This window comes from Peromyscus leucopus, chromosome 16_21 (genome assembly GCF_004664715.2).
Source record: "Peromyscus leucopus breed LL Stock chromosome 16_21, UCI_PerLeu_2.1, whole genome shotgun sequence".
NCBI classification, from domain to species: Eukaryota; Metazoa; Chordata; class Mammalia; order Rodentia; family Cricetidae; genus Peromyscus; species Peromyscus leucopus.
In genome coordinates, this window is record NC_051084.1 from 10,913,597 (window position 1) to 10,940,507 (window position 26,911).

The 26,911-nt window shown below is 49.8% G+C and overlaps 1 protein-coding gene across 7 annotated transcripts in view; it reads left to right on the forward strand.

Moving 5' to 3' along the window:
- Positions 1-26,911, forward strand: part of Anks1a (ankyrin repeat and sterile alpha motif domain containing 1A) — a 161,432-nt gene that overhangs the window by 56,494 nt on the left and 78,027 nt on the right. For 4 of the 7 annotated variants that reach the window (XM_028888435.1, XM_028888430.2, XM_028888431.2 and 1 more), the window contains exons 2-10: positions 6,199-6,279; positions 7,935-8,091; positions 10,271-10,333; positions 17,165-17,461; positions 18,166-18,241; positions 18,451-18,552; positions 18,651-18,752; positions 24,064-24,260; positions 26,739-26,831. In XM_028888435.1, the coding sequence (XP_028744268.1) occupies positions 6,199-6,279; positions 7,935-8,091; positions 10,271-10,333; positions 17,165-17,461; positions 18,166-18,241; positions 18,451-18,552; positions 18,651-18,752; positions 24,064-24,260; positions 26,739-26,831 (1,168 nt within the window). Of the gene's footprint in view, positions 1-6,198; positions 6,280-7,934; positions 8,092-10,270; positions 10,334-17,164; positions 17,462-18,165; positions 18,242-18,450; positions 18,553-18,650; positions 18,753-24,063; positions 24,261-26,738; positions 26,832-26,911 lie in introns of those variants that run through there. The other 3 variants (XM_028888433.2, XM_028888436.2, XM_028888438.1) reach the window with 2 other exon arrangements.

Here is a 26,911-nt window from a genome sequence, read left to right on the forward strand (position 1 = left end):
TCCGGTTTGGATTTGGAGAAGGCCAAGTGGGCCATGGGTCAGGGTCCTATCCTTTGAGATGAAGGCTTTCTCTAGGAGGATGGCTCAGTGGCTAACATGGGACCTGAGTTCCGATTCCCAGCAGCCACATACAAGCTGGATGTGTTGGTGCACACCTGCAACTGGGTTCCAGGTCCAGGGAGAGACCCTGTCTCAAAACAGGAAGGTGGAGCACAGGAGAGATACCTGATGTGGGCCTCTGGTCTCCCTGTGCACATACACGCTCATGCATGTGTCCACACAAAATGAAGTCTTTCATTCAGGACCTTTCCAGCTCCTGGCATGCCTTCTGTGTGGGCCGCACCTCACATGCTGTTGGACACATGTGTGAGTCACCCCCTGCCCAGGACCCCGTTGGCCAGACCTGACTCACAGATGCAGTGCGTTGTGTTATGTGTCTATTCTCCCTCTGCCCGGCAAGTGCAGTTCAGTGCCTGCAGGTGTGACTGTGCTGTGAGGAACAGGGACGGAGCCGAAGGAGGGCCGCGCCTGCGTGTTCTCCCTTGCCCTGTGCAGTTTTTAGAGGCCATCTCTAAACGTAGGTGCTTCCGAGGCATCGGACATGGCTGCTCCAACAGCATGCGGAAGCAGTGAAATGGCCCCCAACCCTAGTGTTGTGAATCTGGCTCAACCTTCCCATGAAGCCTTGTTTAGGAATCTTCTGGACTGGTTTTAGGTCCCCTCCCCACCCCCATTCTATTCTGTGCTGTGTTTGTGGGTGAGCGGCGCTCAGTGCTCACTGTTTGAGACAGCTGCGACAGGGAGGAAGACCAGGATTTGTAAATAGCTCTTTTCTTGAGCTGCCAAAAAGGAAGAACGTTGGGTGGGGAGGATGTCACTGCCATCCTGTCCAGAGCTAAACTCCAAACAGGGAGATCACAGGTCTCCTTCAGTATTCGAGTTTGCCTGGTCTGTTCCCTGGACCCCGAAATCTCTAGATGGACCTTTTGAGGAGATGCTGGTGGAGGGAGGGGGCTGGAGAGGGCTGGGCGTGTGCCTCGTCGTCATCATTTTGTCTAGTTTGGGGGAGTTGAACGTGCTGTAGGATGTCCAAACGTGCTTGCCTCTGCAGTTGTGGAGGAGGAGAACCCTTGCTAAAATGAAGGGCAGCTTGACCCTGAGTTTCGTAGGGGCTGGCGCCTGGTAGGTTGCTAAGCTAGTGTGGCTGTGTGATGCTGCCTTCCCAGCTCCTTCTCGGTGTTCCAGGAAGACTCAGAGTCCTTCTGGAGGGGTGCCAAGAGCTGCCTCACCAGTGGTTCTCATCTCTCACTGATGTGCCTGTGGCTTGATGTTGGACTCTAACGGCTCTGCTAATTTATGCTGGAATCTCTTACATGAGCACCGTCTCTCCCAGCTCTCCCAGGTCATTGCCTTCCCATCCTCTTCTCATCATCAAACACAGGCAGGCAAGTTTGCTATTAAAAATGGCTAGGAGAGGTGAGCTGTAATTGCTGGTGGCTCCTCATTTGGGAGGTGCTGAGGGATCCAGACCTCACGTGGAGAGTGTCGGGATGTGCCTCAGGCTCGCTAGTGAAGAAGAGCCCCAATGTCAGCTCACACAGATCCCACGCTCTTCACTTCCTCTTATTTCAGCTTTTAACTGACAAGCACAATGTGAATGGATGTTTATATTTTGTTAATTTTTGTTTGTTTTTTGAGACAGAGTTTCTCTGTGTAGCTTTGCGCCTTTCCTGGAACTTACTCTGTAGTCCAGGCTGGCCTCGAACTCACAGAGATCTGCCTGGCTCTGCCTCCCAAGTGCTGTGTCTGTTTTGAAATGCACATGCTGTGGAAGGACTTGAAAAGCTTCTGAGTTCCACTTCAGAGTCTGTGTCTAAATGAGTTCGCCTGGTATTGGTAGTTGGCCCTTTTCACCCAGCACAGTGTCCTCCAGGTTTGTTTATTCTGTTGTAAATGTCGGATCTCCTCCTTTCTCTGGGCTGAATAGCATTCCACTTTCTTTTCCTGATCACTGTTAATGGAGCCTCCTGTTGAATCTGTGCCTTGGCTTCTGTAGCGTGGCACCAAGAATGGAGTACACGTGTCTCACCTGCACTCCCAGTTCATTGCTCTGGATAGATGCTCGTGCATGGCAGTGGGGTTGCTGGGTCCTGGGGAATTCTCACATTATTTCTAGTCCATACGGCTGTGCGAGTTTGCACCCCACCAGCGGTGTCAAGGGTGTCCTTTACATCCTTCACCGCCCTTACCACATAGGTTTGGGTTTGCACTTTCTTAATAATTGGTGACATCGAACAGGCTTTTTCAGTTACCTGTGGACCATCGGTACGTCTTGTATAGAATATCTTTACAGAGTTGGGAATAGCCTGTTTCCCAGCTCTTGGGAAGTAGAAGCAGAATGACCAAGAGTCCAGGGCCGTTCTGGGCTGCGTGAGGCCCTGTCACAATGGTGAAGATGTGTTTTTGTGTCCTTTGCCCATCTTTAACTGCGTTTGTTCTCTGGCACTCCGTTGAGTCCGTGTGTGTCTCAGATGTTAGCTTCTTCTCAGGCCCATGACTGACAGGTGTTTCTCGCATTCCTTAGGCTCTTTCTCTGCAGCTTGTCTCTGTGGCTGCTCAGTCGGCTCTTCCAGAACACTTCCTTCCTTCCTCAGGGTTCTGAGTCAGTACCGGGCTTCCTGGAGAGGCCTGCCACACACTCAGCCCCTCGTTAGGAACACCTTGGTGCCTTTGTTTCCCTGTATCGGTTCTTCCATGTGAAAGCCATTGCTGTGAGAGCACGTGGCTGCCCACGTTCTGACCGCCGTGGCACAACACCGCGTCCACGTGGAAGTGTCGGGCACCCTTTGCCGTGCCCCAGGGCTGCACTGAGCAGCTCTTGGTGAGCACTCTTCTACTTCGACCCGTTTTCAGAGCCTCCGTGTCCTGTGTGTTGTAAAACGGGGCACTTATGTTTCAGTGAGGTCCTTTCAACATGCTGTCAGCACCAAGTCCCGGCATACAAGCCCAGCTTCCCGTTGTTATTGTTAATGGCTGTGTCGTATTTCGTGTTGCGGGTACACCAGCATCCTGACTGCTTGTGCATTGGTGTGCTTGGGCCTCTGGAATCTTACTCCTCTAGTGAAGTGGTCCTGTGTAAGCATGTGCTTAGTGCACATGCACAAATGTTTCTCTTGGAGAGTCGCCTGGAAGTGAAGGTGCCGGCTCCCAGGGAATGCTATTTTTGGTTTTGATAAACGCTGCCAAATTGTCTTCCCAAGGGGACTGACTAACTTAAACTCGTTCCCGGGGTGTGCTGCTCTCACCAACACTTGGTAACTCCATTCGTTTTGGTTGATCAGCTAGGTGGAAAGTCATACATGATGGGTATACTTTGTATTCTCTTTGGCTGCATCAACGTTCTACCTTTTAAGACTGTCTTCTAAAGGGCTGAGGGGTTGGTTCGGATCAGTGAAGTGCCTGGGCATGCACTCACCAGGCGCTGTACTCAGTCCCTGGCACTGAATGACATGCACACTCACACACAATTCCAGCGGGGAGGATTGATAGGCGGGTCACTGGGCTTGCTGGCCAGCCTTTCTGGTTTAGTTGGTGAACTTCAGATCCTAGTGAGAGACCTTGTCTCCAGAGAAAAAGACAGCGCCCGAGGGAAACGTTGAAGGTTGGCCTCTTTGTCTCCCCTCTACGAATTTCTCAAAAAGCTAAATGTGGTTTGTGTAATCCCAGTACTTAGGAGGTTGAGGCAGGGCAATTGTGAGTTTGAGGCCAGCCTGGACTACATAATGAGAACCTGCCACCCCGCCACCCCCCCAAAAAAAAAGAAAGCAAAGGGGGAAAAAAAATCTCAATTTTGATAGTTAGGTGGCGAGATCTGTCCTTACTTGCTAGGGCTGAATCAGTCTGTGTGTGAGGTATAAGATTTTTTTCCTGTCAGTTCATTAAACTTTGGGGTGGTGTGTATAGGGGCGGGGGGGCGTCTGTGAAGTGTCTCAGCAGGTGGAGTACTTGTCACCAAGCCCAGTGAGTGAGTTTGTCCACCAGGAGGAAGGAGAGAAGCAACATCCAAAAGTTGTCCTCCAACCTCCACAGGTGTGCTGTGGCTCATGTGCCCCAGCCTCCAACGTAATTTAACTTTTTTTTTTTAACTTTAAGATGAAATGAAAAGTGTGTGATGAGTTCTCTGTTTCAGTGTCTTCATGAGCAAACCTGCCGTGTGTGGTTCTGACCGCTGTGACTCTGGCTGTGGTCTTTTCCCTGCCCCATTCAGAGCTGGGGAGCTGGATGATGGACTGCTCTGCCTAGGCTGTAGTGATGGCACTTGTTTCTAAGATGTTCCTGGAGTGATCCTGCTTCTAGCACCCAAGCTTGAAGGCTCTGTGCCCAGATGGTTCCACTACTGAGCGCTGGTTCCCAAATAAAAAATCGAATAGGAATGGAGAGATGCTCAGTGGTTAAGAGCATTTGCTCCTGCAGAGGACCTGTGTTCAGTTCCCAGCACACACATGATGTCTCACAGCCATCCATCACTCCAGTTCCAGGGAACCTGATAACTCTCCTGACCTCTGCAGGCACCAGGAGTACAGGTGATGCATAGATGTACACACAGGCAAGACACCCATGCACATGCAAACAAATCTAAAACAATTAATGACTTTTTATATGAGTGGACAGCAGCCAAGCTGACTTCCGACCCAAACTGAGCACCAACACTACCACTTACAGTGGCGTTAAGAGGCAGAACCTTTGGGCTGGCCTCACAAACACAGATGTGAAAATTCAAGTATTGTGTTCCAAAGCAGACACCCCGCACAGTATGTCCCGGCCGGGCTCTCACAGGTGGCAACAGATGAGGTCACTCCAAGAACGCGAGTAGCTTAATATAGTCGCTGCGGCAATAGGGCGCTTGGGTCGTCGGACATGAAAGCCAGTTATTTTTATGGACGCTGAAAATGCATTTTGATTAAACAGCTCTCCCTGATAACATTTTAAAAAGGAAAGGGCAGGATGTAGCTCCCTGACAGAATGATTGCCTGGCAGCTTGAGTGAGGCCCTGGGCTTGATCCCCAAAACCATAAAAAAAACCGAAACATTAGAGGGGTGCTTTCAACCTCCAGTGCTGGCGGGATTAGAAACAAGCGAGGGCTTGACTCTTGAGGCTGTGGCCTGTGCAGGGAGATGGGAGACAAGTCGGAATTAGGGCTTTGGGGGTTGACGGAGATGACATTGCTTTCCTCTTCAGTGTTTCTCGTGGAGGTGAGACCTTCAGGCTGTAGATTCTGTCAGTGGGCGTACAGACATCCACAGATAAGATGGAGTAGTTTATCCGTCCACAGGAGGTTAACTCCAGGAACCTCCGTGTAAAACGGTGTGTATCCGCCTGGTGTTCTCCACATGCACACTCCCACGTGCTTGCAGCCGCTTCCTGATTGCCCCTGACTACTACAGCGTGACTGCTATGCATAGCTTTTCTTTTCTTTTGCTCTGTTTGAGACAGGGTATCTCTGTGTAGCTCTGGATGTCCTGGAACTCACTATATAGACCAGGCTGGCCTCAAAAACACAGAGATCAACTTGCCTCTGGAGTGCTGGGATCAGAGGCATGGGCCACCACACCCAGCCTTATGCAAACAGGTTTTAGACTGTGTTGTTTGGGTTACAATGATAAGAAAGGGAGCTGTGTGTGTTTGGTAGAGGTGCATTTTCAATGCCCATTTCAACCCATAGTTGAATCTGTGAATTCAGAATCTCCTGTTCCCCTCAGCCAACTGTCCTTTTGAAGGAAGGGGACACAGTCTGGTTTGTGTCTCAACTCATGTATCCTGATGCATATTTGACACTGTCGGGTGCTACCTTGGTCTGTGATCTGTGTTGAAGTAGTTCCTGGCTTCACTCACCAGAACAGGGTGATGCTCAGCACCCATGTCTAGCTGGGTGGTTTGGTTTTGTGCTCTTTGGGTGACATCTCTGTGAGCTGGGAGCCCTCAGAGTCCTAAGATCAAAACTGAGTAAGTGATGCAGCCCAGGTAAACTGGTCCTTGGGTTGACACTGTGGCCTTCTCATTAAGGTCCTTGCTCAGTAGGCCACTCTGGGTGCTAGGCACCACTGTCCAAAGTCTGTGGAAGCTTCTGGTTTGATTATCTACTACACCAGTACCCAGGTGTCTCTTCAGCCTTTGAAATCTCTCTTTTTTCTTACCAGCATGTGGAGAGGGCCAAACGTGAACTGCGTCGATAGCACCGGCTACACTCCCCTACACCACGCTGCTCTGAATGGCCACAGGTGAGTGCCAGGGCCCCTCCCCTGCCCACCCTGCCCCACCCTAGAAAGATCTTTAGACAGAAGTGAATTTCACCTTTTCTCCTGATGATCCCTTCCTGTCTGGAGTGATCCAGCATCACACGATGGTGGTAACTGTGAAGACCAGACTCGGGGCAGCCAGATCATAAAGATCCTGGCCCACAGGTGTCTGTCCCTGATGAACACAGATGGGGTGGGGAGGTAGGGGGGTGGGGGGGTGATGAGAGGCTGGCTTTCTGTCCGCATAGCCGGCACTCTTCCCTCGTAAGAGCAGCCTTGTGAACACCGTGAACCATCCCTAAAAGAGACAGAAAAGACCTGTGTGGCCCACTTAACCCTCGTGAGTCTAAGGAGGTTATTAGAAGGTGAGTGTGGAAAGTTTTCTGGAGACGATGAACTCAGGGGAGTTGAGAGTCATCAGTGGACAGCATCAGAGGCTCGATGCAGCACAGGTGCCATCATGAGTGTGGGGTGAGTTTGCTCAGCTGTGGAAGAACTGAAACGACCAGGAAGGAGAGATGGTGTTGGGAGTCGGAAGCAAAGTCCTAGGAAGAGGAGCTGTGTGGGGGTAGTTCTGGGGAGCAGGGACCAGACGCTCCCCAATGTTTTCCTGCCCTTTCTCTTTGGTGCTGACCTCATGCTTCGCCACTAACCCATACCCTCAGTCCTCAGTTTACACAAGCACGGAACAGACCACACACTCTGCAGGTTCTGTCCCTTGTCCAGTGTGTGGTCACTTGATGGTTTGCTGCAGAACCGAACTCTTCTCAAGCTGAGTGTGGATAACATTTCTTTTCTAAAATGACTTTAAAGCTAAAATCCGGGGCCGGCGCAATGGTTCCGAGGGTAAAGCCCATAATGCATGCATGCCCAGTGACCCGACTTTTATCCCTGGGACCCACATGGTACACGTGGAGAATTGACTCCCTCCGTACGTGCTCCATGGCACGTGGTGTATCCACAAAGAAAGTAGAAAGAGATTGGGACCCTCTCCAGTGGTGGGAAAGTCCGAGTTAAGGTGACTCCTCAACTCAAAGGTGGCAGTTTGCTAGCCAGGTTCCTCTCCAGAGCCTGTTTGTGTTCACAGGGAGGATTTTCTTTGGCCTTGTGTGCCTGGGGGTAATTACACATTTGAATCTGCTTCATTAGCAATGTCACCTAGAAGAAAGCCAGAGTCTTCTTTTTGGAGCTCTGAGACGATGCTCTGTACATCTGCCTTGTGTCTGTGGCCTTGATTTTGCTCCGTCCCTTCAGCTCCCACATCCCCAAGGCACTGGAACAGGTGGTGAGGATGTCGCTTCGCCCTGTCTGCCTGCCTTTGTGTAAACGCTGAATGCTATTTAAACATCACAAACTAGGGAACGCTGCACGGTTCCACACGGAGTCCAGGCAGTTTCAAAGCAGTGGGAAATAGATGAGTTATCCAGAAAGGCTCACGGCAGGTTAGTCATTGTTCACGTGAGTCAGCCACCTAAAGCCACATCAGTGGCTGTGGGGCTTTAGAAGAAGATCTATCTGGCAGTGAGCTCAGAGGAGGAGGTGAGCCGCATGGAGAGATGATGTCAGAGGGGACTCTGCAGTACACCCCTGGAAAGACCTCTGGTTCTGTAAGCTCATGCTGATTTTTTGCTTTCTAGGGATGTGGTCGAGGTTCTTCTGAGGAATGATGCACTGACCAATGTTGCTGACTCGAAAGGCTGCTACCCACTGCACTTGGCAGCATGGAAAGGAGACGCCCAGATCGTGCGCTTGCTCATCCACCAAGGGCCCTCGCACACCAGAGTCAACGAACAGGTCGGGAGAGAGACTGTCCTCCCTCAGCTGTGGCCAGACTGTGCCTCACTCAGTCCCGGGGCATATCTAGCTCAGGACATAGTTCCTCCATTCCCTAGGCATGACCCCCTCATTGCGAGTAGTGGGGAGATTGTGTTCTGGAGGTTGCATTTTTGTTTTGTTTTGTTTTTCAAGACAGGGTTTCTCTGTGTGGTCCTAGCTGTCATGGAACTTGATCTGTAGACTCACGCTGTCCTTGAATTTAGAGATCCACTGGGATCAAAAGCATGCACCACCATGCCAGGCCTGGAGGATACATTTTATATGCAGTTGAACTGGATTTGCATGCAGATTTGAACTAGAATTTTACACGTGCACAGATACATACATGCACAGTCTCACAGTATCCAATTTGATGCAAATCTTTTAAAATGATGTAGTTTCAAACTCAAGGGATTACATAATTACAATTTGTGCTTATGCCATCAACATGCAGCACAGTATTCCTGGTGTTTGTCAGTGCCTTGTGAGCTGTCTTGTTATTTTACATACATCAGAATGTGCAGAAGTAAAAGTATGTGTGCTAGTACTGAAAAAATGAGCTCACAACTCAAAACCATGGAGATGCAGGGCAGAGGTGATCCAGCGGCATGAAGATCATTTTCATGATGTCCTCTGAGGCTGCCTTAAGAGTGAGCATACTTTGAAAAAACACAGTTATTAGAAAGGAAAACTACCCAGCTAGATTTGTTAACACATGCCTGTAATCTCAGCACTTGGAAAGTGCAGACCGAAGGATCAAGTGTTTCAAGGTCATCTTTGACTACTTAGAGGACAGCCTGGGCTACATGAGACCTTGCCTTGGGAAGGCAGAGAGGGAGGGAGGGAGGAAGGGAGAGGAGGAGGGAGAGGAGGAGGGAAGGAAGGAAGGAAGATTTACCTAAGCTAGCTATGGTGGTTGGTGTACAGCCTGCATCGCCACACTCAGAAGGCTGAGGCGGAAAGTTGAGAAGTTCCAGGTAAGCCTAGACCCCACCATGAGACCCTAATCTGAAAAGAGAGAGAGAACAGAATCAGTGAAACCTCACAAGGCCTCTGCATTGAAGGCTTAGGACAGCGTCTTTGTTCTTTGGAGAGACTTCCTTACGAAGGCTCTGTGACTCCCACCTCTAGTTGGGGTCCCGGGATGCAGGTCCTCTGGGGAGGGGAGGTTTGTCTGTCGGCCCTGCCCCTGCGGTGTGCACTGTGCTGCTCCTTCTCAGGGAGCGCAGGGCTGGCTTCCTAGCGACAGCTCTCAGGAGGTTGTTCAGCTCTCTGGAATGTCAGCTTCTTCCTCAAAACTTAGGGCGCCATCTGACAAGTCCACTCATCAGCAAGGCCCACACAGGTTTCCACTGAGCTGCCAGAGCATGGTGGCTTGATTCTGAGAAGGGCAGCTCTGTCTGAGGAGGGAGGGACACTGTCAGAGCTCCAGGTGCCTCCATTTGGAGACTGGGTGTTGGTAGCTGTCAGCCTGCCATCCCCTCGCGGGGGGGGGGGGGGGGGGGGGGGCTCCCAGGTAGGTAAGCAGCAGAGGCGCAGACACAGATGCCCGTGTCTGCCATGAGGATGACAGTGCGCTTGCCTCTCTAGAACCCAAGTGCAATTCTCCTGATTGAAACAACAGTTTTCTCTCCTCTCGGAAAGAAGTGCGCAGAGAAGCTTGCTTATAGCTAACATTCTTCAATGTTGAAAAACTGCCCACCCATTGAAGTCATTCCTTCTCACTTCAGCAATTTTCAGCAATCATTTCTAATCCTGTCTTCGCCCACTTTGCCTTGAAACACAGCTGCTTGGGTTTTTGAGCCACTTGAGTATGCTAGCTTGTCTTGCTCACGGCTGCCTCCCGCCTAGAGTAGGCAAAAATAGGTGGATGCCAGCCCTGTGCTTGAGTATCGCAGGCGGGGGCTGGGCAGGATGTCCAAAGGAGCTGGAAGAACCGAATGGATCCAGGCAGTTACAGACATGACAGTGATTTTAAAGCCATTAATGCGGCTCCGCTGGATAAGAGTGAGCACCCCTGGAGCGGCCCCCCTGTAACTCTCTCGGGCCCCCTGAGCTCAGATCTAGGTTGTTTAGCCTTGGGTCCCCGGGGCTACATATTGCTTTGATATATTTCATCCATTTATCATCACATTGTCTTTTCCTCTCCTTTTTATAGAATGCTCTTGAGATCAGAGAACTCAAAAAGTACGGCCCCTTTGACCCTTATATCAATGCCAAGGTGTGTACATCACGGCCAGGACCCCACATCGTCCTGTGTTTCTCCATGCTGCGCCTCTGTCCGCCTGCCCAGGCTCCTCTTCATCACCCTCCAGCTGCCTGCCTCAGCCCATCTGCTTTTGGCTTGTCTAGGGAAAGCACAGCACAGGGGCCGAGGCTTTATTTTTAAAACCATCCCATCCAGGAGAGGTTGGGAACATCTGAAGCAGCAGGAATAAGAACTAGGACCTCACCGTAAGCCTGCTGCTGTATGCTTGCAACTCGTAAGGTCATGGGAAGTCGGCAGAGAGGCCCATCCAACAAGTCCGCTCGCTTGCCATAAGCACAGAAAATGATTGGAGTGTACTTCTTGAAATGAAAGCTTTTTCCTTTTCATCTGCTCTCGCATTTCTTTTGAAGTCGAATCTGACTTTCTTTCAGGTTTCCGTGGCCACAGTGGTGTGGGGGACATAGGTGACCGCACCTCATTCTTTCAGAAGCTGTTGCTGGCTGCCGCCCTCTCTTCCTGGGGGTGTGCCTTTCTGCATGGCGCTTCCTAGCTCAGTCCAGTCTCTAGCATCTCTTCTCTTTCTGCTTCGTCACTGTTGACCCTGAGGGCTCTGAAATTGAGCTGCGGGGCACGGGCCTGGTGACTGGGAGCAGCAGTGGTTTGCTAGACCTACATGACCAGCCACTATCTCACCAGGAGACTTCTCCATAAAGAGACAGAGCTTAGGAGGTGGTGGGTATGGCTTCTTGTTGTCCTCACATGCTAAATTTTTATCGCTGAGTTTTACTCAGATGAATTTTGGGCTGATGCGCACGTACATGCTTTTTCTCCTCTGTCTCTGTCTCTCCCCAGTCTCTGTCTCTGTCTCTCTGATCCAGCTCCCCATCCTTCTAACCCCCCAACCCCCATGTGAGTGTGTGTGCATGTGTGTGTGTGTGTGTGTGTGTGTGTGTGTGTGTGTGTGCGTGTGCGCGCGCGCGCCCACAGGGTGAAGGCCAGAGGTCAATGTCTTCCTCGGTCACTCTCTACCTTAACTCTTGAGTCAGGTCTCTCACTGAACCTGGAGCTTGCCGATTTGGCTCGATTGGTTGGCAGGGACTCCCCAGGATTCGCCTCCCAGTGCTGGAGTGCTTACTGCCCTGCTTGTAGCGTGGACGCTGGAGAGCCCGCCCGATGGGTGCCCTTGTGTGTGTGGGGGGGGGGCAGCACTCTGTCGGCTGTGCTGTCTTCCAGGCTCTAAGCTGCTCTCTGAGCGCAGTCTGGAGTTTGTTCCGGATGCTAAATTGTCCTGGTTGGTGCTCTCGGCTTGCTCAGAACGCATCTGTCCTGCTTCCGTGTGTGATGTGACAGGCAGGGGCATCGTCCCTTTCATCAGACACGTCATGGGATGATTTTGTTGGACCATTGCTGGTAGAGAAGCGGTTTGATCTGAGGCAGCCGATACATGCACTCTGTTCTGGTGTATTCTTTCTGTGCTCTCAGAATCAAATAGGGACCCTTTATTGGAGCAGAGCACTGGAGCAGAGACTTGCCAGCCAGGCTTGCTCCCCGGGCCTTGAGTTCTGGACTGCTAACCCGAGGAAATGTGTTTTCTCTGAGCCTCAGTTTCCTCTTTTATAGAATGGGATGTTACTCCCTTCCCTGTGGGGCTGTTTTGGAGTCAGGTTGATAAAGGATCTGGTAACTAACAATATAGGAGATGTTCTGAAATCCTGTGCAATCTGTGGGTTTTGTTGTTGTTGTTGTTTATGGAGACAGGTTCTCACTATGGAGTTCTAGCTGTAGACCAGGGTGGCCCTGAACTACAGAGACCCTTCTTCCTCTGCCTCCCAAGTGTTGGGCTTACAGGTGTACGCCACCACGATGCCTCGCTACCTGTGCTGTTCTGAAAAGGCACCATGTGGTCTGTTTCCAGTGCTGCTGGGTGATTAGTGAAGCATCGCTCAGTGTGCTCAAGCTTTGGTTTGGTGAGGAGCGGCCTGCGGTAACTGTCTCCACTTGTCATTCAGCTGGCTTCGAGAGCTTGGATTAATGCTGGGCCTTTAGTTCCTGGAAGTGCTTTCCCCAGCGTTTGCTTCCGTGGACAGAAAAGAAAATAGGTTGTCAGTCAGTGAACACTCGTGTCTGGAAGTGCTTCCCAGTGCTTCCTTCCCTCGGGTGAGCACACAGCACCGAGGGCTGAGTTGGGTTGTGTGTGCTGAGGATGCAGACCCTTCTGGAGCTGACTTGGTTCCACACCCCTCGGTCTTTTCCTGACTTAAGCGGGTTTGACTGGCCTGGCCCATGGCTAGGGATTGCTTTACTGGAGTGTATGTGAGTGCTCAATCCTATCTGGCTCAAGTACAAACGTAGACGTCTCGGGCACCATTTCAGGAGCAGACGTGGAGTTCTCAAGCTCTCCTGTTCCCTTTCAACACTTCCGTCATCATCGTGAGTCAGGAGAAGTGAAGCTGAGCCGTGGCCATGGTGGGACTGTGAGACCCAGGCACCCCTCCTAAGACAGCTTCCCCTTGCCGGGCGTTCTTTCACAAAGCGAGCAGTGTAGGCAGACTCGTTTGGGGTAGATGAGTTTTTCTGACCATTCACGTCCCAGTGCTGGGGGGACCTTGAACCTGACTGACCTGACTGCATCAGGGGCACCAGAAGCTGTCAGGGAGCTCCCCATTGGAAGGACTTCCAGCTAGGGAGGGCTTGGACCAGGCGGGCTCTGGACTTTGGCGGCGCTGGCAGCGTGGGCGGAGCAGTGACTGTCCCGCCCTCTGCCTCGTCTCTGTCCCTCTGCAGTAGTGGCCATCGCTGGTGGTGATGTGTGTGAGATTAAGCTGTTCGCATCTTGGTTCCAAAAACTTAGGTTTACTATTAATTGGGATTTAGTATTAATTGGCTTTAGTATTAATTGAGATCTGAGAACAAAGACATTCACTTATAAAGCTGAATATGGTGGGGCACCGCTGTATCCTGGCACTCAGGCTGAGGCAGAAGAATTACTGAAAGTCTGAGGCTAGCCTGGGCTCTGTAGCAAGTGACAGGCCAGCCACAGAGCGTGGTGGGACCTTGTCTGAAAACAGTAAGGAGACCCTGATACAGTCACTGAATTCAGAAAATTCAAAGTTTCCTAATATGTTGCCCATGTTCACATTCTGTTACTTGTCTTCGTGATGTCAATTAGTCATTTCCTTGTCTTTTCCCTTCCCCTTCCCTCCCTCCCTCCCCTTCTCTCCTCCTCTCTCCCCTCCCTCCCTCCCCTTCTCTCCCCTCCCATCTGTCATTCTTACCACCCTCCAGCCATGATGAAGCTGTTACTCTCATGGGTAGGTTCCGTCCGGTTGCTTGTGTGGGACAGGGTGCCATAGACTTGATACCCTTGTCAGTGTGTCATCAGGTCACAGACTGTCTCCTTAAGGACAGTGGCGTTGCAGGTAGTTTTGCTCCTTAGGGAAATGGGGACTGAAGGTGCAGCTCAGGAGAGTCTCACGTGCTAGGCAACCACTCTGCCACTGAGTAAAATACCCCCAGGCCTTGTTTTGAGACAAGTTCTGGCCATAAAGTCCAGGCTGGTCTTGAACTCACGATCCTCCATCCTCCTCCCTTAGTCTCCTGAGTGCTGGGATTATAGGCGTGTCCTACATACCAGCAGGGTTTTAAATAATAGTTTAGTATGCCCTTCTGCTCTATCAGCTTTCTTGGCCAGGTCTGAGGGTGGGCCCGTGACTAGTTAGTTTTAAGCTCCATGTGGTTCCCAGATGAGTCTTGAGATGTGCTCGTCTGAACCAGCTTTCCACCTGGAGGGGTCCTTGCTGTTACCTGCACAGATGGTGCTCCATTTTCTTTCCATGTTTTCCCAGTGTCCCAGAATTACCTGCTGCCCAGCATGTGTCCCTGGGCTGCTGGTTGCAGTTTCTAGCTGGGCTGGCTTGTCTTTCTCCTGTCCACTTGTCCAGTTCCATGCCGCAGGAGGGAGCTGAACCCTCCTTTGCTGTCCTGGGGTCAGTCTTCTCTTTCCCATCTTCTTAATTTTGTACCAGCGGTTTTGCCTTTCTTCCCAGTCAGGTCTCCAGAACCTGCACCACAGTGGGAGACAGCGCCAGCTCTGGCTCCTTACACAGACTGTCCACAGGGGACACGTGAGCCTGACCGTGATGGGATACTCCCCGTGGACACACTCTGCATGATTTTCTCTGCTCGCTTACGAAGGTGTAGATCTGTGAATCGCATAGGGGATCCGAAGTTCAGTGGAATCTGCAGAGAGGAGTAGACCCCCGTTTTCTTAGACCTACTGACTGTAGCAGGGAAAACTTAATCTCAAGATGAGTGGGGATGGAGGGCTAGTAAAAGGCTTTAGTATCAAGTTCAAGGCTAGCCTGGGCCACGTGACCTTCCCCTCGTTCAGAGTAAGATGATTACCGCAGTGTTGTTCAGAGGGGTAAAAGGGAAGTGTGCCCCATGACTGCGATCTGTGCTCTCCATGGGATCCCTGCCCCTCTCCAGGGTCCATGAATCAGAGGAATCCTTAACCTGACAGGGCTCAGCTCCAACAAACCAGGAGAGCATGTGGTGGTGGCCGGTGCCCAGCCATGGTGGTGGGTCACCACAGACAAGCTCAAGAAAGCTAACCACCAACCCGTGTCTGGCAAAATCAATACACTCTCGGATGCTTCCACACTGTGCCAGCAAGGTGTGGTTAGATGGTGTTTACCACCAGGCAGGCAGTGTGCCAGAGCTGACCAAGATTGTACCTTAACAGGGCAGCTTTGGGACAGCTGTCTTCATTCTAACAAAAGCCAGAGAAGAACCAATAAACACACCTAAAAAGCTCTGGCTCTGTCTTTCTGCTTCATCATTTTGGTGGGACACATTAGGGACTAAACCCAGGGCCCAGTGTGCTAAGCCTGTGTTCTACCACCGAACCGTATTTCCAGCATGTCTTTATATCTCTCTCTCCCTCTGTCCTACCCACCCCCTTCCCTTCCTCCCTTGCTGGATAATCTTGTCGTGTGTGTGTGTGTGTGTGTGTGTGTGTGTGTGTGTGTGTGTGTGTGTGTTTATAGTTTTTTCAGTCTCTAAGTCTCTATAATTTTACAAAGTCAAGGACACATAATTCTGGATATTAGGAGGCACCATGGCTATAAGGATTTGATTCAGAGTCACAACAGGTTTTATTGAATGGAGTTTTGTTGAGAATAAGCTGACTTTTTGGCTCTGGTTGGCATGCGGAAGTTGAGGTAGAAAACTCAGAGACTTTTCTTAGACTTCTTTGGGTTGCGCTTTCCAGAAAGCCCCTGTGAGCTCTGTTGAAGTAGATATGTTTTGTCACAAGGAATTGAAGTGACATCCCTGAGTTTGCTCAGGGGCCTTGGGCCCTAGCTTGGTAGGAGGTGGGCATGCCCAGTGGCCACAGGGAGCCCCGTGAGTTTGCCTTCCGTCGTTGGCCACTGAAAACTGTCCTGTGGCTGCCTTTGCTGAGCTGTGCTCACACCCTGGCACTGTCGTCTATGTCTTGTTTATTTGTTTTTATCTTCGCATGTGCCCCTGCTGCCACTTAAAACAGCTCTTTGCTGTCACTCTGGCCCCTGGGGCCTTGGTCTCAGCAGCTCTGAATCTTTCTCATCCATTTTTGTGTAGCTGGGAAAAAGAACCAAAACGATGCAGTCAAAAGCAGATGGAATTGATGCATGTTTGGGTAACTCTTCCTCCGTTCACTTTAACGTCACTAACAGAATTAAAACAACGGTAGACGTAGTCAGTGTTTAACTCTTGGCGACTGAAAGGTGCACAGTATTGACTCAAGACAGGCCCTCTCAAGCCTTGTCTTCCCCACAGTAGCAGAAGCTGCCTGGGTAAACTGAGGACTCGGAGACGTGTGAGAGCCTTACTCTCATCAGTGCTTCTCCGAAAAGAGAGGTTGTGAAAAACTGTCTGCTTCAATTGTATGTCATCAGTCTCAACGAAGAGCATGATTGACATGACTCACATTTTACTTTTGACAGTTGAAAAAGCACAAAGTTCCCTAATTTTGCTCCAGACTCTATCCTTGAGACAAAATTGGCAACCGAGGCCTTCAGACTTGGAGTTGAATGGAGGGCAATGTTGCATTGGAATATTTTGCACCTCTCACACCAAGCATCCCAGAGCCTGTCCCTTTCTTACATGAGAAGGCTTCCCCAACGTGCTCACTGTCTTATGCAGTAGAAGCTGCATGCATTGCCCCACGTGCCCTTCTGCAGTAGGCCTGAGGGCAGGATAGGGTCCCGAATTCTCTCAGGCCTGAGCCTGTGCCTTCCTCCTCAGAAATGGCTGCCGGCTGCTGCCTTGAGAGTGGTGTGCGGTGCTCTGCTCTGTTACTTTCTCTGCTGGCTGATTGATGTGCATGCCAGAAGCTACAGATGACAACCTCCTTTTAAAAGGCTGTGTGGAAGGCTGCGGTTGGTGGACAAACCCCGAATCGGAACCACAGGGTTGAACAAAGAAATGCTTGTAAAGCCAGCTGAAGTTGAATGAGACAATGGCAGTAATATAGTATTCAGACATGCCAGGGTGTCTGCCAAGTGCCTGCCAAATTCCCTTTTTCCCTCTCCTTCAATATGGAGCTGCACCCCTGAAGGCACACAGGGACTGCAGATGTTCAGGGGATGCTCCCCTCCTCAGGGGCTGGGGGCAGATGTGGCCAATGGGAGCAATCAGGCTTGATTGTTGGGGGCGGTGCCCGGGTTCCGACTCCTGTAAGTTCCCAAGTATTGCTGCTGTTTTTCTCATTTAAATTTCAGTGGTTTTACGGGTGAGGATACAGGCCGATGTCAGTCCCCACCCACCCCTTTCTGATGGGCTGTGCTTGTCCGCCCTCAGAACAACGACAACGAGACGGCCCTGCATTGTGCAGCGCAGTACGGCCACACGGAGGTGGTGAAGGCCCTGCTGGAGGAGCTCACAGACCCCACCATGCGCAACAACAAGTTCGAAACCCCCCTGGACTTGGCAGCGCTGTACGGGCGGCTGGAGGTGGTGAAGATGCTGCTGAGCGCGCACCCCAACCTCCTGAGCTGCAGCACGAGGAAGCACACCCCCTTGCACCTGGCAGCGAGGAACGGCCACAAGGCTGTGGTGCAGGTGCTGCTGGACGCCGGCATGGACAGCAACTACCAGGTAGCAAGGCAGGCATCTCGCCTGGCACAGGGACTTAGCTGGCGGAAGAGGCACGAGCACCGTGCTGCTGGGCTGTGTGTGTTTAGCACGTTTCACATCACATTCACGGGCTTCTCTGTTTGTCACTTGATTCTGCTGTGACATCTTAGAGGCAGATGAGCTCTGCGGAGTGAGTCTAGTGTTTTTGCTTGTTTCTTTTCAGGGTGTGAGATCCGGCCTTTAAACCCTGAAAAGAAGTGCTTGTGGCCATCCCAAAAACAGAAAGGTTCATTATCTTCCCATATGTGCCCCACCCACCCAGGGCCATCTTTTTGCGCTGCCAAAGCCTCAACTGCCCGTGTGCTTTAGCGCTCCTCTGTGATGGCAGGCTTCTCTCAGTCCTTAAGCTTGGCGTTGACTCTCCACGGGGGCCATGAGGGGCTTTTATTCCTCTCCCCAGGAAGGTGGAGCTTGGTCGAGTTTTCGTGGTCAGCATCCCTACAAGCAGTGGGGACTCATGCCTGTGGCCGGCCTGCGATAGCACACAAGCGGTCTTGCTGTGTGGACCCTGGTGGTGTTAGAACCCACACAAGAAATGGTGGGAAGAGGAGCCCCAGAGGCTCTGTGTAGCTTAGTTGCCAGCCCTCCTCATCCGTGTCCCATTTGTCATGTGACACACCCGACTGTTCTCATGACGTGCCGCTGCGCTCTTGTTTGCCTTCCAGACGGAGATGGGCAGCGCTTTGCATGAGGCTGCTTTGTTTGGCAAGACCGATGTGGTGCAAATTCTGCTGGCTGCAGGTGAGGTCGGCAGCGCTGATCCCATGTGCCAGGCGCTGTCTGAGCCCAGCATATGTGTGTGGTTAGAACTGTGTGACTTGGTCCTGGAACACTAGCCTGTTGGTGACTGTGGGTGAAGAATGTTGGTTGTGCTGCTTGAGAGCTATGGGCAGCCTTGGGCTTGCTAAAAATGCTCACTTTCCTGGTCCACCACCTGCTGTCCTTTCCAGGAATCGATGTCAACATAAAGGACAATCGTGGACTGACTGCCCTGGATACTGTGCGGGACCTGCCTTCGCAGAAGAGCCAGCAGATAGCCGCACTGATAGAAGGTATGGGTCACCGCACATCCGGGGACCAGGGACGGCTAACCTACAGTGCACTGTGCTTGGGGTAGCCTCTAGTTTTTTTTTACCGTCTTCCCTTACAGATCACATGACTGGAAAAAGAAGCGTGAAAGAAGGTGATAAGGCCTCCACAGCCCAGCTACCTCTCCTCTCCGGCACAGATGCCATAGCACCAAAGTCTCAGGGTGAGGAAAGTCACAAAGTCACAGCCAGGAAAGAGGTGCAGCCTGAGGAGAGTCAGTCATTCTCAGGCAAAATGGGAAGGTCTTAATTCAAATAATAGTTGCAGGGCATTATTAAGACTTACTCAGTTCAATTGTCTCCATGCTATATGAAATTTTAGCAGGCACGACGTAGCTTTTGCTATAGGTATTATCTGTCCTACTTTTCCCTTTTCATTAAAATTTTTTTTTTTTTTTTAATTAAGCCAGGCATGTGTTTTAACCCCAGCACTTGAAAGACAGAGGCAGGCAGCTCTCTGTGAGTTCCAGACCAGCCTAATCTACATAGCTAGTTCCAGGCTAGCCAGGGCTACAGAGTAAGACCCTGTCTTTTAAAGAGAGAGAGAGAGAGAGAGAGAGAGAGAGAGAGAGAGAAAGGAAGAGAAAGAAAGAAAGAAAAAGACAGTATACATTTTATGCATATGGCCGGGTGTGTTTAAGTGCCCGGCATGCATGCGGGAGCCCATAAAGGTCAGGAGAGGGTGTCGGGCTCTATAGACGGTTGTGAGCTGCTGTGTGGGTGCTGGGAACTGAGCCTGGCTCCTCTACAATAACAGTCAGCGCTCTTAACTCAGCCCATGTCTGCTTTATTTTGGCCTCTGCTTCTGTAGGGATGTGTAATTGGCAGGATCATCTTAAGATCAACTTAGAACTTGTGTTTAGTGTCTCTTTCTATACCAAAACACATGGCAGCACTTTGGGAACAGTTGGGCCAATGAGGGTCTGCTGGCTAGTCCTTGCATACATGGCAATTATGGCAATAAATCGTTGGTTTGGAGGTGGTCTGGGTGGTAGGTGTTCAGCAGCAGCAGAATTCTGTTGGTTGGTCTTTTTACTCTTTGGGGGCCCGCCACCCAGTTCCCAAATAAATACAGAGACTTATTCTTATGAATGCCTGGCCTTTTCTTGGCTTGTGTCTAGCCAGCTTTTCTAACTTAAATTATCCCGTTTCTCTTTAACTATGTTTTGCCTCTGGACTTTTTACCTTTCATTATTCTATATATCTTCCTTTCCGTCTCATTCCATGGCTGGCTGGGTGGCTGGGTGGCTGACCCCTGGTGTCCTTCTCTCCTCCTTTTCTCCACCCCCTTCTTTGAGCTTGGATCACTCCTATTTATTCTCTCTGCCTGGCAGCCCCACCTATCTCTCTCCTGCCTAGCTATTGGCCATGTAGCTCTTCATCAGACCAGTCAAGTGTTTTAAACAGGCACAGTAACACAGCTTTACAGAGTTAAACAACTGCAACATAAAAGAATGTAACACATCTTTGCATCATTAAACAAATATTCCACAGCATAAACAAATGTAGCACATCTTAAACTAATATTCCACATTTCCCCCTATTTGTCTAAACAAAAATGAAAAGTTTTAACTTTAACATAGTAGAAAACTATATACCACAAAAACAGTTATCAAGAATTAAATTACATTTACAATATTCAGTCCATTTGTATTTGTGAAAGTCAGAAAATACTTCATAATCTATCTTATCTTAGTGATTCCAAAGTTCTATACCTAATTTACTTTCTATCATAACTAGGGAAAACTACAACTATAACTATTTAGTCTTTAACTCCATCAAAGACTCCAGTAGGATGTAACAGAGACATTTGGTTGTCTGGACAGTCACCCAAAGTTTCTCTGCACCATTGAGGTATCCATTTTTTGCCTGCAGTGAAGCAGGAAATTTGAAGGACTGTCCTACCTTGTTTTGGCAAAGTTCAGCAGTCACTTTCCTCTCTGTCCTGCAGAATATCTGGCAGACTCTTCTGTGGAGCAGGACTCTCAAAGGACTGTCCTGCCTTGTCTTAGCAAACTTCAGTGGTCTTTTTCCTATGTGTCCTGCATGTCCAGTCTCTACAGCAGTCAAGGCAAGAACAGTTTCTTTCCCAAATGGCTAGCCTTGCCACATTGAAAGCAAACTCCATATGGAGTTTCTTTGATGACCATTATCTTTTTATGAAGTAAATTGGTGCTGCCAGGAGCAGATATGTCTCATTGTCATGAAAAACCTTAGGTTATTAAACATCTTAAATGCCATATTATGTAGGTCTTTGAAGTGTTTGAAAATCACCTGTCTAAAATATGCCTGTTTAACCTTGAAAGCATACCTAATGTGACTACAACACTGATTATTGTAGATTAACTACTAACCTCATTTCTTAATTATACATTGCATTTTTAAATGAGCTACATAAGCACAATGCCCCAAACAAGAGTAGAAACATGTATACAGTAAAACAAAAATAACTGTAAATTTATATCAATATACTAAAATCCATGCCAGTGCTAAATGTCTGAGATTAATAGTTGTCTTTTTATCCTATATTCTTATATTCCCCTAAATGATAACCAACATCTATAACCCACCAAATAACCTCTTGAGAATGTGGGTGTCATTCTCTAGACTGCTTCCTGTTGTCTGTGGGTGAAGGCATCTTTAGGGGTCCCTAAGGAAATTGAGATAATGTCCAAGTCCTGGGAAGACCAGCTGCAACCTTTGTTGATATAGATCACCTGTCAAGATTCAGGAGGTCTTCCCCATCAAACCTGATCCATATCAACCTGGAAGGACTCTCCAGCCTCTTGTTTCCTGTAGAAACAAAAGCAAACAAAACCTCTTCTCAAAGCAATGTGTTTTTTTAGTTCCATTTTAAAGTTAAGGCATTCTTAAAATATCTAGGCTGGTTTATTTCAGCTGTCCCTTTTTCAATCCCAGGTCTCTCAGCAGCTGTCATTTGCTTATCAGCAATCAAAAATTCAGAATCCAGACTCACTGTGTATTTCCCATCTCTATGTGGCTTATTCTTTTTTTATATTACTTCTTTCTTTAAAAACCTTTATTAGGGCTGGAGAGATAACTCAAAGGTTAAGAGCACTGACTGCTCTCCCAGAGGTACTGAGTTCAATTCCCAGCAACCACATGGTGGCTCACAACCATCTGTAATGAGATCTGGTGCCCTCTTGTGGCATACAGTCATAAATGTTGTATACATAATAAATAAATAAATCTTTAAAAAAAACTTTTATTATTATTTAAAACCACTTACTTTTTTTCTATGACTGTCTATATCCTTTCTCTTTTCTGTCTTAAGTCTATGCACATTGTTAAACACTGTAATCCGTTTAGAGTTGTTTTTTTTTTTTTCTGAATCTGTCTTTACTGTGTATCCCTGTCCTCTTCTGACCACATGAGCCTTTAAACTGCTAAGTGACATGGCTAGGACCTCTGCCACAGCTTCAGCAGCTGGCTCTGCCTGTTTTTAGGGTCTCTGAGAGCCAAGCCTTGGGCCCTAGAGGTGGGTGACTGAGAACTGCATTCAGCCCCCACCCCTACCCCCAAGCTCTGCACTGTGGCAGGTGTTTTTTACTTATTTTTTATTTCTACTTAGTGTGAAAAAGGCTGTTGAAGTGCTCTGCTGTACATCAGGTTTCTTTTTTCTTTTTCTTCTTTCTTTTTTTTTTTTTTTTTTTTTTTTTTTTTTGGTTTTTTGAGACAGGGTTTCTTTGTCCTGGCTGTCTTGGAACTCACTCTGTAGACCAGACTCTGGCCTCAAACTCACTGTGATATGCCTGCTTCTGCATGTGCCACCACTGCCCTGCTAGCAGAGTTTCTTAAAGGAACGGTATCTCCTCCTACCCCCTCCCTTTTTTTTTTTTCAGCTTTCTCAGGCCCTAGGTGGATATTTAAGCCTCGCATTGGTACGTCACAATGTAGTTGGTTTTTTGCTCTTTGGGGCCTGCCACCCAGCTCCCAAATAAATACACAGAGAGACTTATTCTTACTTATGGATGCCCAGCCTTAGCTTGGCTTGTTTCTAGCCAGCTTTACTAACTTAAATTATCCTGTTTCTCTTTAACTATGTTTTGCCTTTGGACTTTATACCTCTCTTTATTCTGTATCTTTCTTTCCTTCTTACTCTGTGGCTGGGCAGCTTACCCCTGGCATCTTCTCCTTCTCTTTTTCTCAATCCTCCCTCTTCTTTCAAGCCTAGAGTTTTCCTCCTATTTAATCTCTCTGCCTGGCAGCCCCACCTATTCTTTCTCCTGCCTTGCTATTGGCCATGCAGCTCTTTATTAGACCAGTCAGGTGTTGTAGACACAGTAACACAGCTTCACAGAGTTAAACAAATGCAACATAAAAGACTAACTCGTCTTTGCATCATTAAACAAATGTTCCACAGCATAAACAAATGTAACACATCTTCAACTAACATTCCCCCATAGAACCCTTTCTGGTTTACTGAACAGCCTGTGGGATGATAAAAGACAAAGACAAATAAATCCTAATCGACAGCAACAGCACCCCCCAAATGGAGATGGAAATAAAGAAACAGTAAAGCAACATAAAAAGGGAGGGGTAGAGCAGAAGCAGGAGGGCCTCGGCTCCCGGCCTGTCTGTGCTGGCTTCTTCAGCCCCCGCTGACCCCCACTCCAAACTTTTACTTGATTTTGGAATCCCCTGGCTTCACTGAGCTCTTAGCCTTCCAGGAGCTCACGCTGATATTTGTGGCTATTACAGGCCACTCAGGGATGCCATTTCTAACGGTGCTGAGGAGACAGCCTCAAGTCATATAGCACCTTGTCTCAGGAAGGTTTGCTTTTCTCGGAGTGTGTGTGGCTTTCATTAAATCATTTAAAGTAGGCTCCGGGTCCAAAGAGAAGCCCTGCCTCATGCACACTCCTTTAATCCCAGCACTCGGGGAAACAGAGGCAGACAGATCTCTGTGAATTCAAGGACAGCCTTTTCTACATAGTGAGTTCAGAGGCAGGTAAATTTCTGTGAGTTTGAGGACAGTCTGGTCTTCAAAGCAAGTTCCAGGACAGCCAAAGCTACACAAAGAAATCCTGCCTCAAAAAAACAAAAAACAAGAAAGCAAAAAAAAAAAAAAAAATCAACCATAACTTAAAGCATTACTTTTAATTTTCAGTCACACATTGCTGCATTTCAGACTAAGTTCTCATTCACATGGTATTGAGATACTGGAGTCTTACAAAGGACATGGGAATTCCGTATTTAAAGTAGTTTCTTTTCTTGGGGAATTGGACCCAGGGCTACGTGCATGCTAAGCTGGAGTTCTACCACTGTGCTGCACTCTTCTATATTGAATCAGAGACAATCAGCCCTTGTCCTTCTCAAAGTGACCATGTTCCCTGTGGGTTAGTGTTCATTATGGTTCATATTGCTGAGGAGGACTCTTTGCTCAGCCCGAGTGTCTCGAACCCAGGGCTCTGCCCCCTTTCACTAACGAGCGTGCCCTGTCCTCTTCTCCAGGGAATGTGGAGAAAGCAGTGAGTGAACTGATCGTTGACCTGAATACCCATGCTGAGGAGGAGGGTCCCTACGAGGCGCTGTACAACGCCGTGTCCTGCCAGTCCCTGGACAGCACGGCCAGCGGACCGTCGTCTGACCGCGACTCCGTGAACAAGGAGGCCGAGGCCACCGGAGCAAGACCTGCTGGAGTGAGGCCTGTACGTGGCCAGGGCCGAGCCTCCTGGGGGCTGTGCTGGCCAGAGGAGGTCTGCCGGAGCCCCCGCTGTTCTTGGGGCCTCTGTCTTGTCTCTCTGGTTCCGTGTGGTAAAACTTGAGGTCACACTGAGGCAGAGCTTTGTTTCTTCAAGCTCAGCGCAGCCTGTTTGCGTCTCTGCTCTGGTGTAGCCTTGAGAGCAGAACTATGCAGTGACAGGAGTGGCCGGCTGCTCCCAGTCCTGCCTGCCTCACCAGCCGTGCGGATGGGGTGTCCTGCCCGGGGGGGGGGGGGGGGGGGGGGGGGGGCACCGCAAGACGTAGTCAGACGGTGTGTGCACTTATTTATTAGCCCTGTCCCACGCGGCAGCGCTGTTTCCCCTTGGTCTGTGCTCTGCCCTGGCCCTGCTTTGTTCCCGGGCCTCCAGACCCCTCCTCCCCCTTCACCCCCAGAGTCAGTATGCCCTGTCTGCAGCCCTGCCCCCACTTCTTCCCATCTCCACACGTTGTCCTCAGTTTTCATACCCTGGTGGTTGGCTGACCTGGCTGGCTGACCACCTTGAGACACATAGGGGGCATATGTGGGTTTTTTCCTGTTGGCCTTCCCTCTGGCCCAGTTCTGGCAGGGGACAGGGTTGTCCTTGACCTTTCTAACTGGCCTGGGAAAGGCCTAGAACTTCATGGAGTGTTCTTCGTTGGTGGTCTCCTTGCCCTGCCCTGATGCAGTAGCCGTGTTTGAGTGTGCGTTCCAGGGAGCCCTCTAGTGTGGCGGCCTAGCAGCGGAGGTGTGAGCAAGAGCTGCAGGCACACCCTCTGAGCGGTGGAAGGGAGCCTTTGCAGAGCGAGTGTGGTGTTTCCCTTCCCTGCACTCTCTAACCTGTGTGTGAAGGCTTTGCTTTAAGTGCGGCTTACAGTTGTCTCCCAGTAGGGGGCGCCAGTGCCTTTGCTAGAAGCCACACAGGCCAGAAAAGAGCTGAGTAACCTTTGAAGGCCAGCCTCTGCTGGTTGTGATATAAAGCCAGAGCATCTTGGCGTGCACGCTTGTGTTGTGTGGCCGCTCTTGTTTTCGTTTTCTGGCCTCACAGAAGGACTGAGTGATGGAGGCTGGTGTGCAGTAGAGAAGCATGTTTGAACAGAAAGGTCTTGGGTGCCAAAATCCAGAGCAGCGTCTTTGCAAATTTCTCTGGAAATCTCTACCATTCAGCATTCCAAGCTCCACCTACTTTAGCAACAAAGAGCTGACCGGCAAGCCTGGGGCTGAGCGTGGGGCCAGGCAAGCTGACCCTCCCCTGAGTAGGGCCCAGGCCTGCAGCAAACAGTGGGAAAGGCACAGGTGAAATGGTCCCCGACTCCAGCTTTGCCACACCAGGGTCATACACGTTCCTGAAGTTGTCCACCCTTCATTCACCTGTCCAACGTCCCCTCCAGGGAGTTCCTTACCATGGGAGAGGGTTGGAAAACCACAGCCCACTGGCAGGAGCCCGTGTGTTTGACTGAGGTTGTTTTGGATCTAGTCACACGCACCATCTGCCTGGCGTCTGTGGTGGAACTGACTGTGAAGCCTGGTATAGTTGCTTTAGGTCCTTTCAGAGCAAGCTTGCCAGCCCCGCCCTAGGGAGCCTGGTGCTCATGCTCCTGTCCAGATGAACTGGAGGGACCCATGTCCTGTATTTATCACTGAAGGGGGTGATTAAAAACAGGAGATGTGGGGCTGGGTGTGGTGGCACATGCTGCTAATCCCAGCACCCAGAGGCAGAGACAGGAGGATTTCTGTGCAGCCAATCTGGTCTGCATAGCAAGTCCTGTGACAGCCAGGGCTACATGGTGAGACCCTATCTCAAAAAAAACAAAAACAAAATAACCCCAAAACCAAGAGATGTTTTGTTTTGAGTTGAGGATAACCCCAAACTCCTGGGCTTGGGTGATCCTCCTGCCTCAGTCCCCTGACTCGCTGAAACTACAGGTGCTAAGAGATTGGTGTGGAACTTTTCCTGATGAGTAGGGATGACCTGCAGCACAGCGTTAGAGTCTGAGCGAAGACAAATATTTCGTCTTTGGTTGCTTTTCCCGTTGCCTCCCGGAGAGTCTTGGCTTTAGAAGAGCTCCGGAGCTGGGTCTTTTCATCTCAAGTTTCTTCTTTTCAGTGTAGACTGAAAGTTGATCCTCTGCCTTTGCTGTCAGGTTTTCGTGTCTGTCGTGTGGAGTATTTGTGCCAGCGAGGCAGTTGTGAGCTCTCCCTGCTGTTCTCCTGGTGGCCCGGAAGGAGGTGTTTATGATCTGTGCTGCAGACATCAGATAGCACAGCTGATTGAATTGTGTCTGGGTGTGGGGTCCTTCATCTGCTCAGAGACTGGACGTAACTTTAGGCTCCTGGGGGAATTCTTTACATAGTTCTTTTTATTTCCAAGAACTAAAATAAGGGGAAGCCAAACATTTAAATATTGAAAAGGAGAAATGGTAGAATATTTGTTTTTCTTCTGCAGAGGGAACGCCCACCGCCTCCAGCAAAGCCGCCACCTGATGAAGAGGAGGAAGAGCGCGTAGATAAGAAGTATTTGCCCTTGACAGCCTCTGAGGTAGAGAGTTGGGGTCACCCCATCACTGACATAGCATTTGTTAAATGGTAGATGTGTGAGCTCCAAAGGAGGCTTTTAAG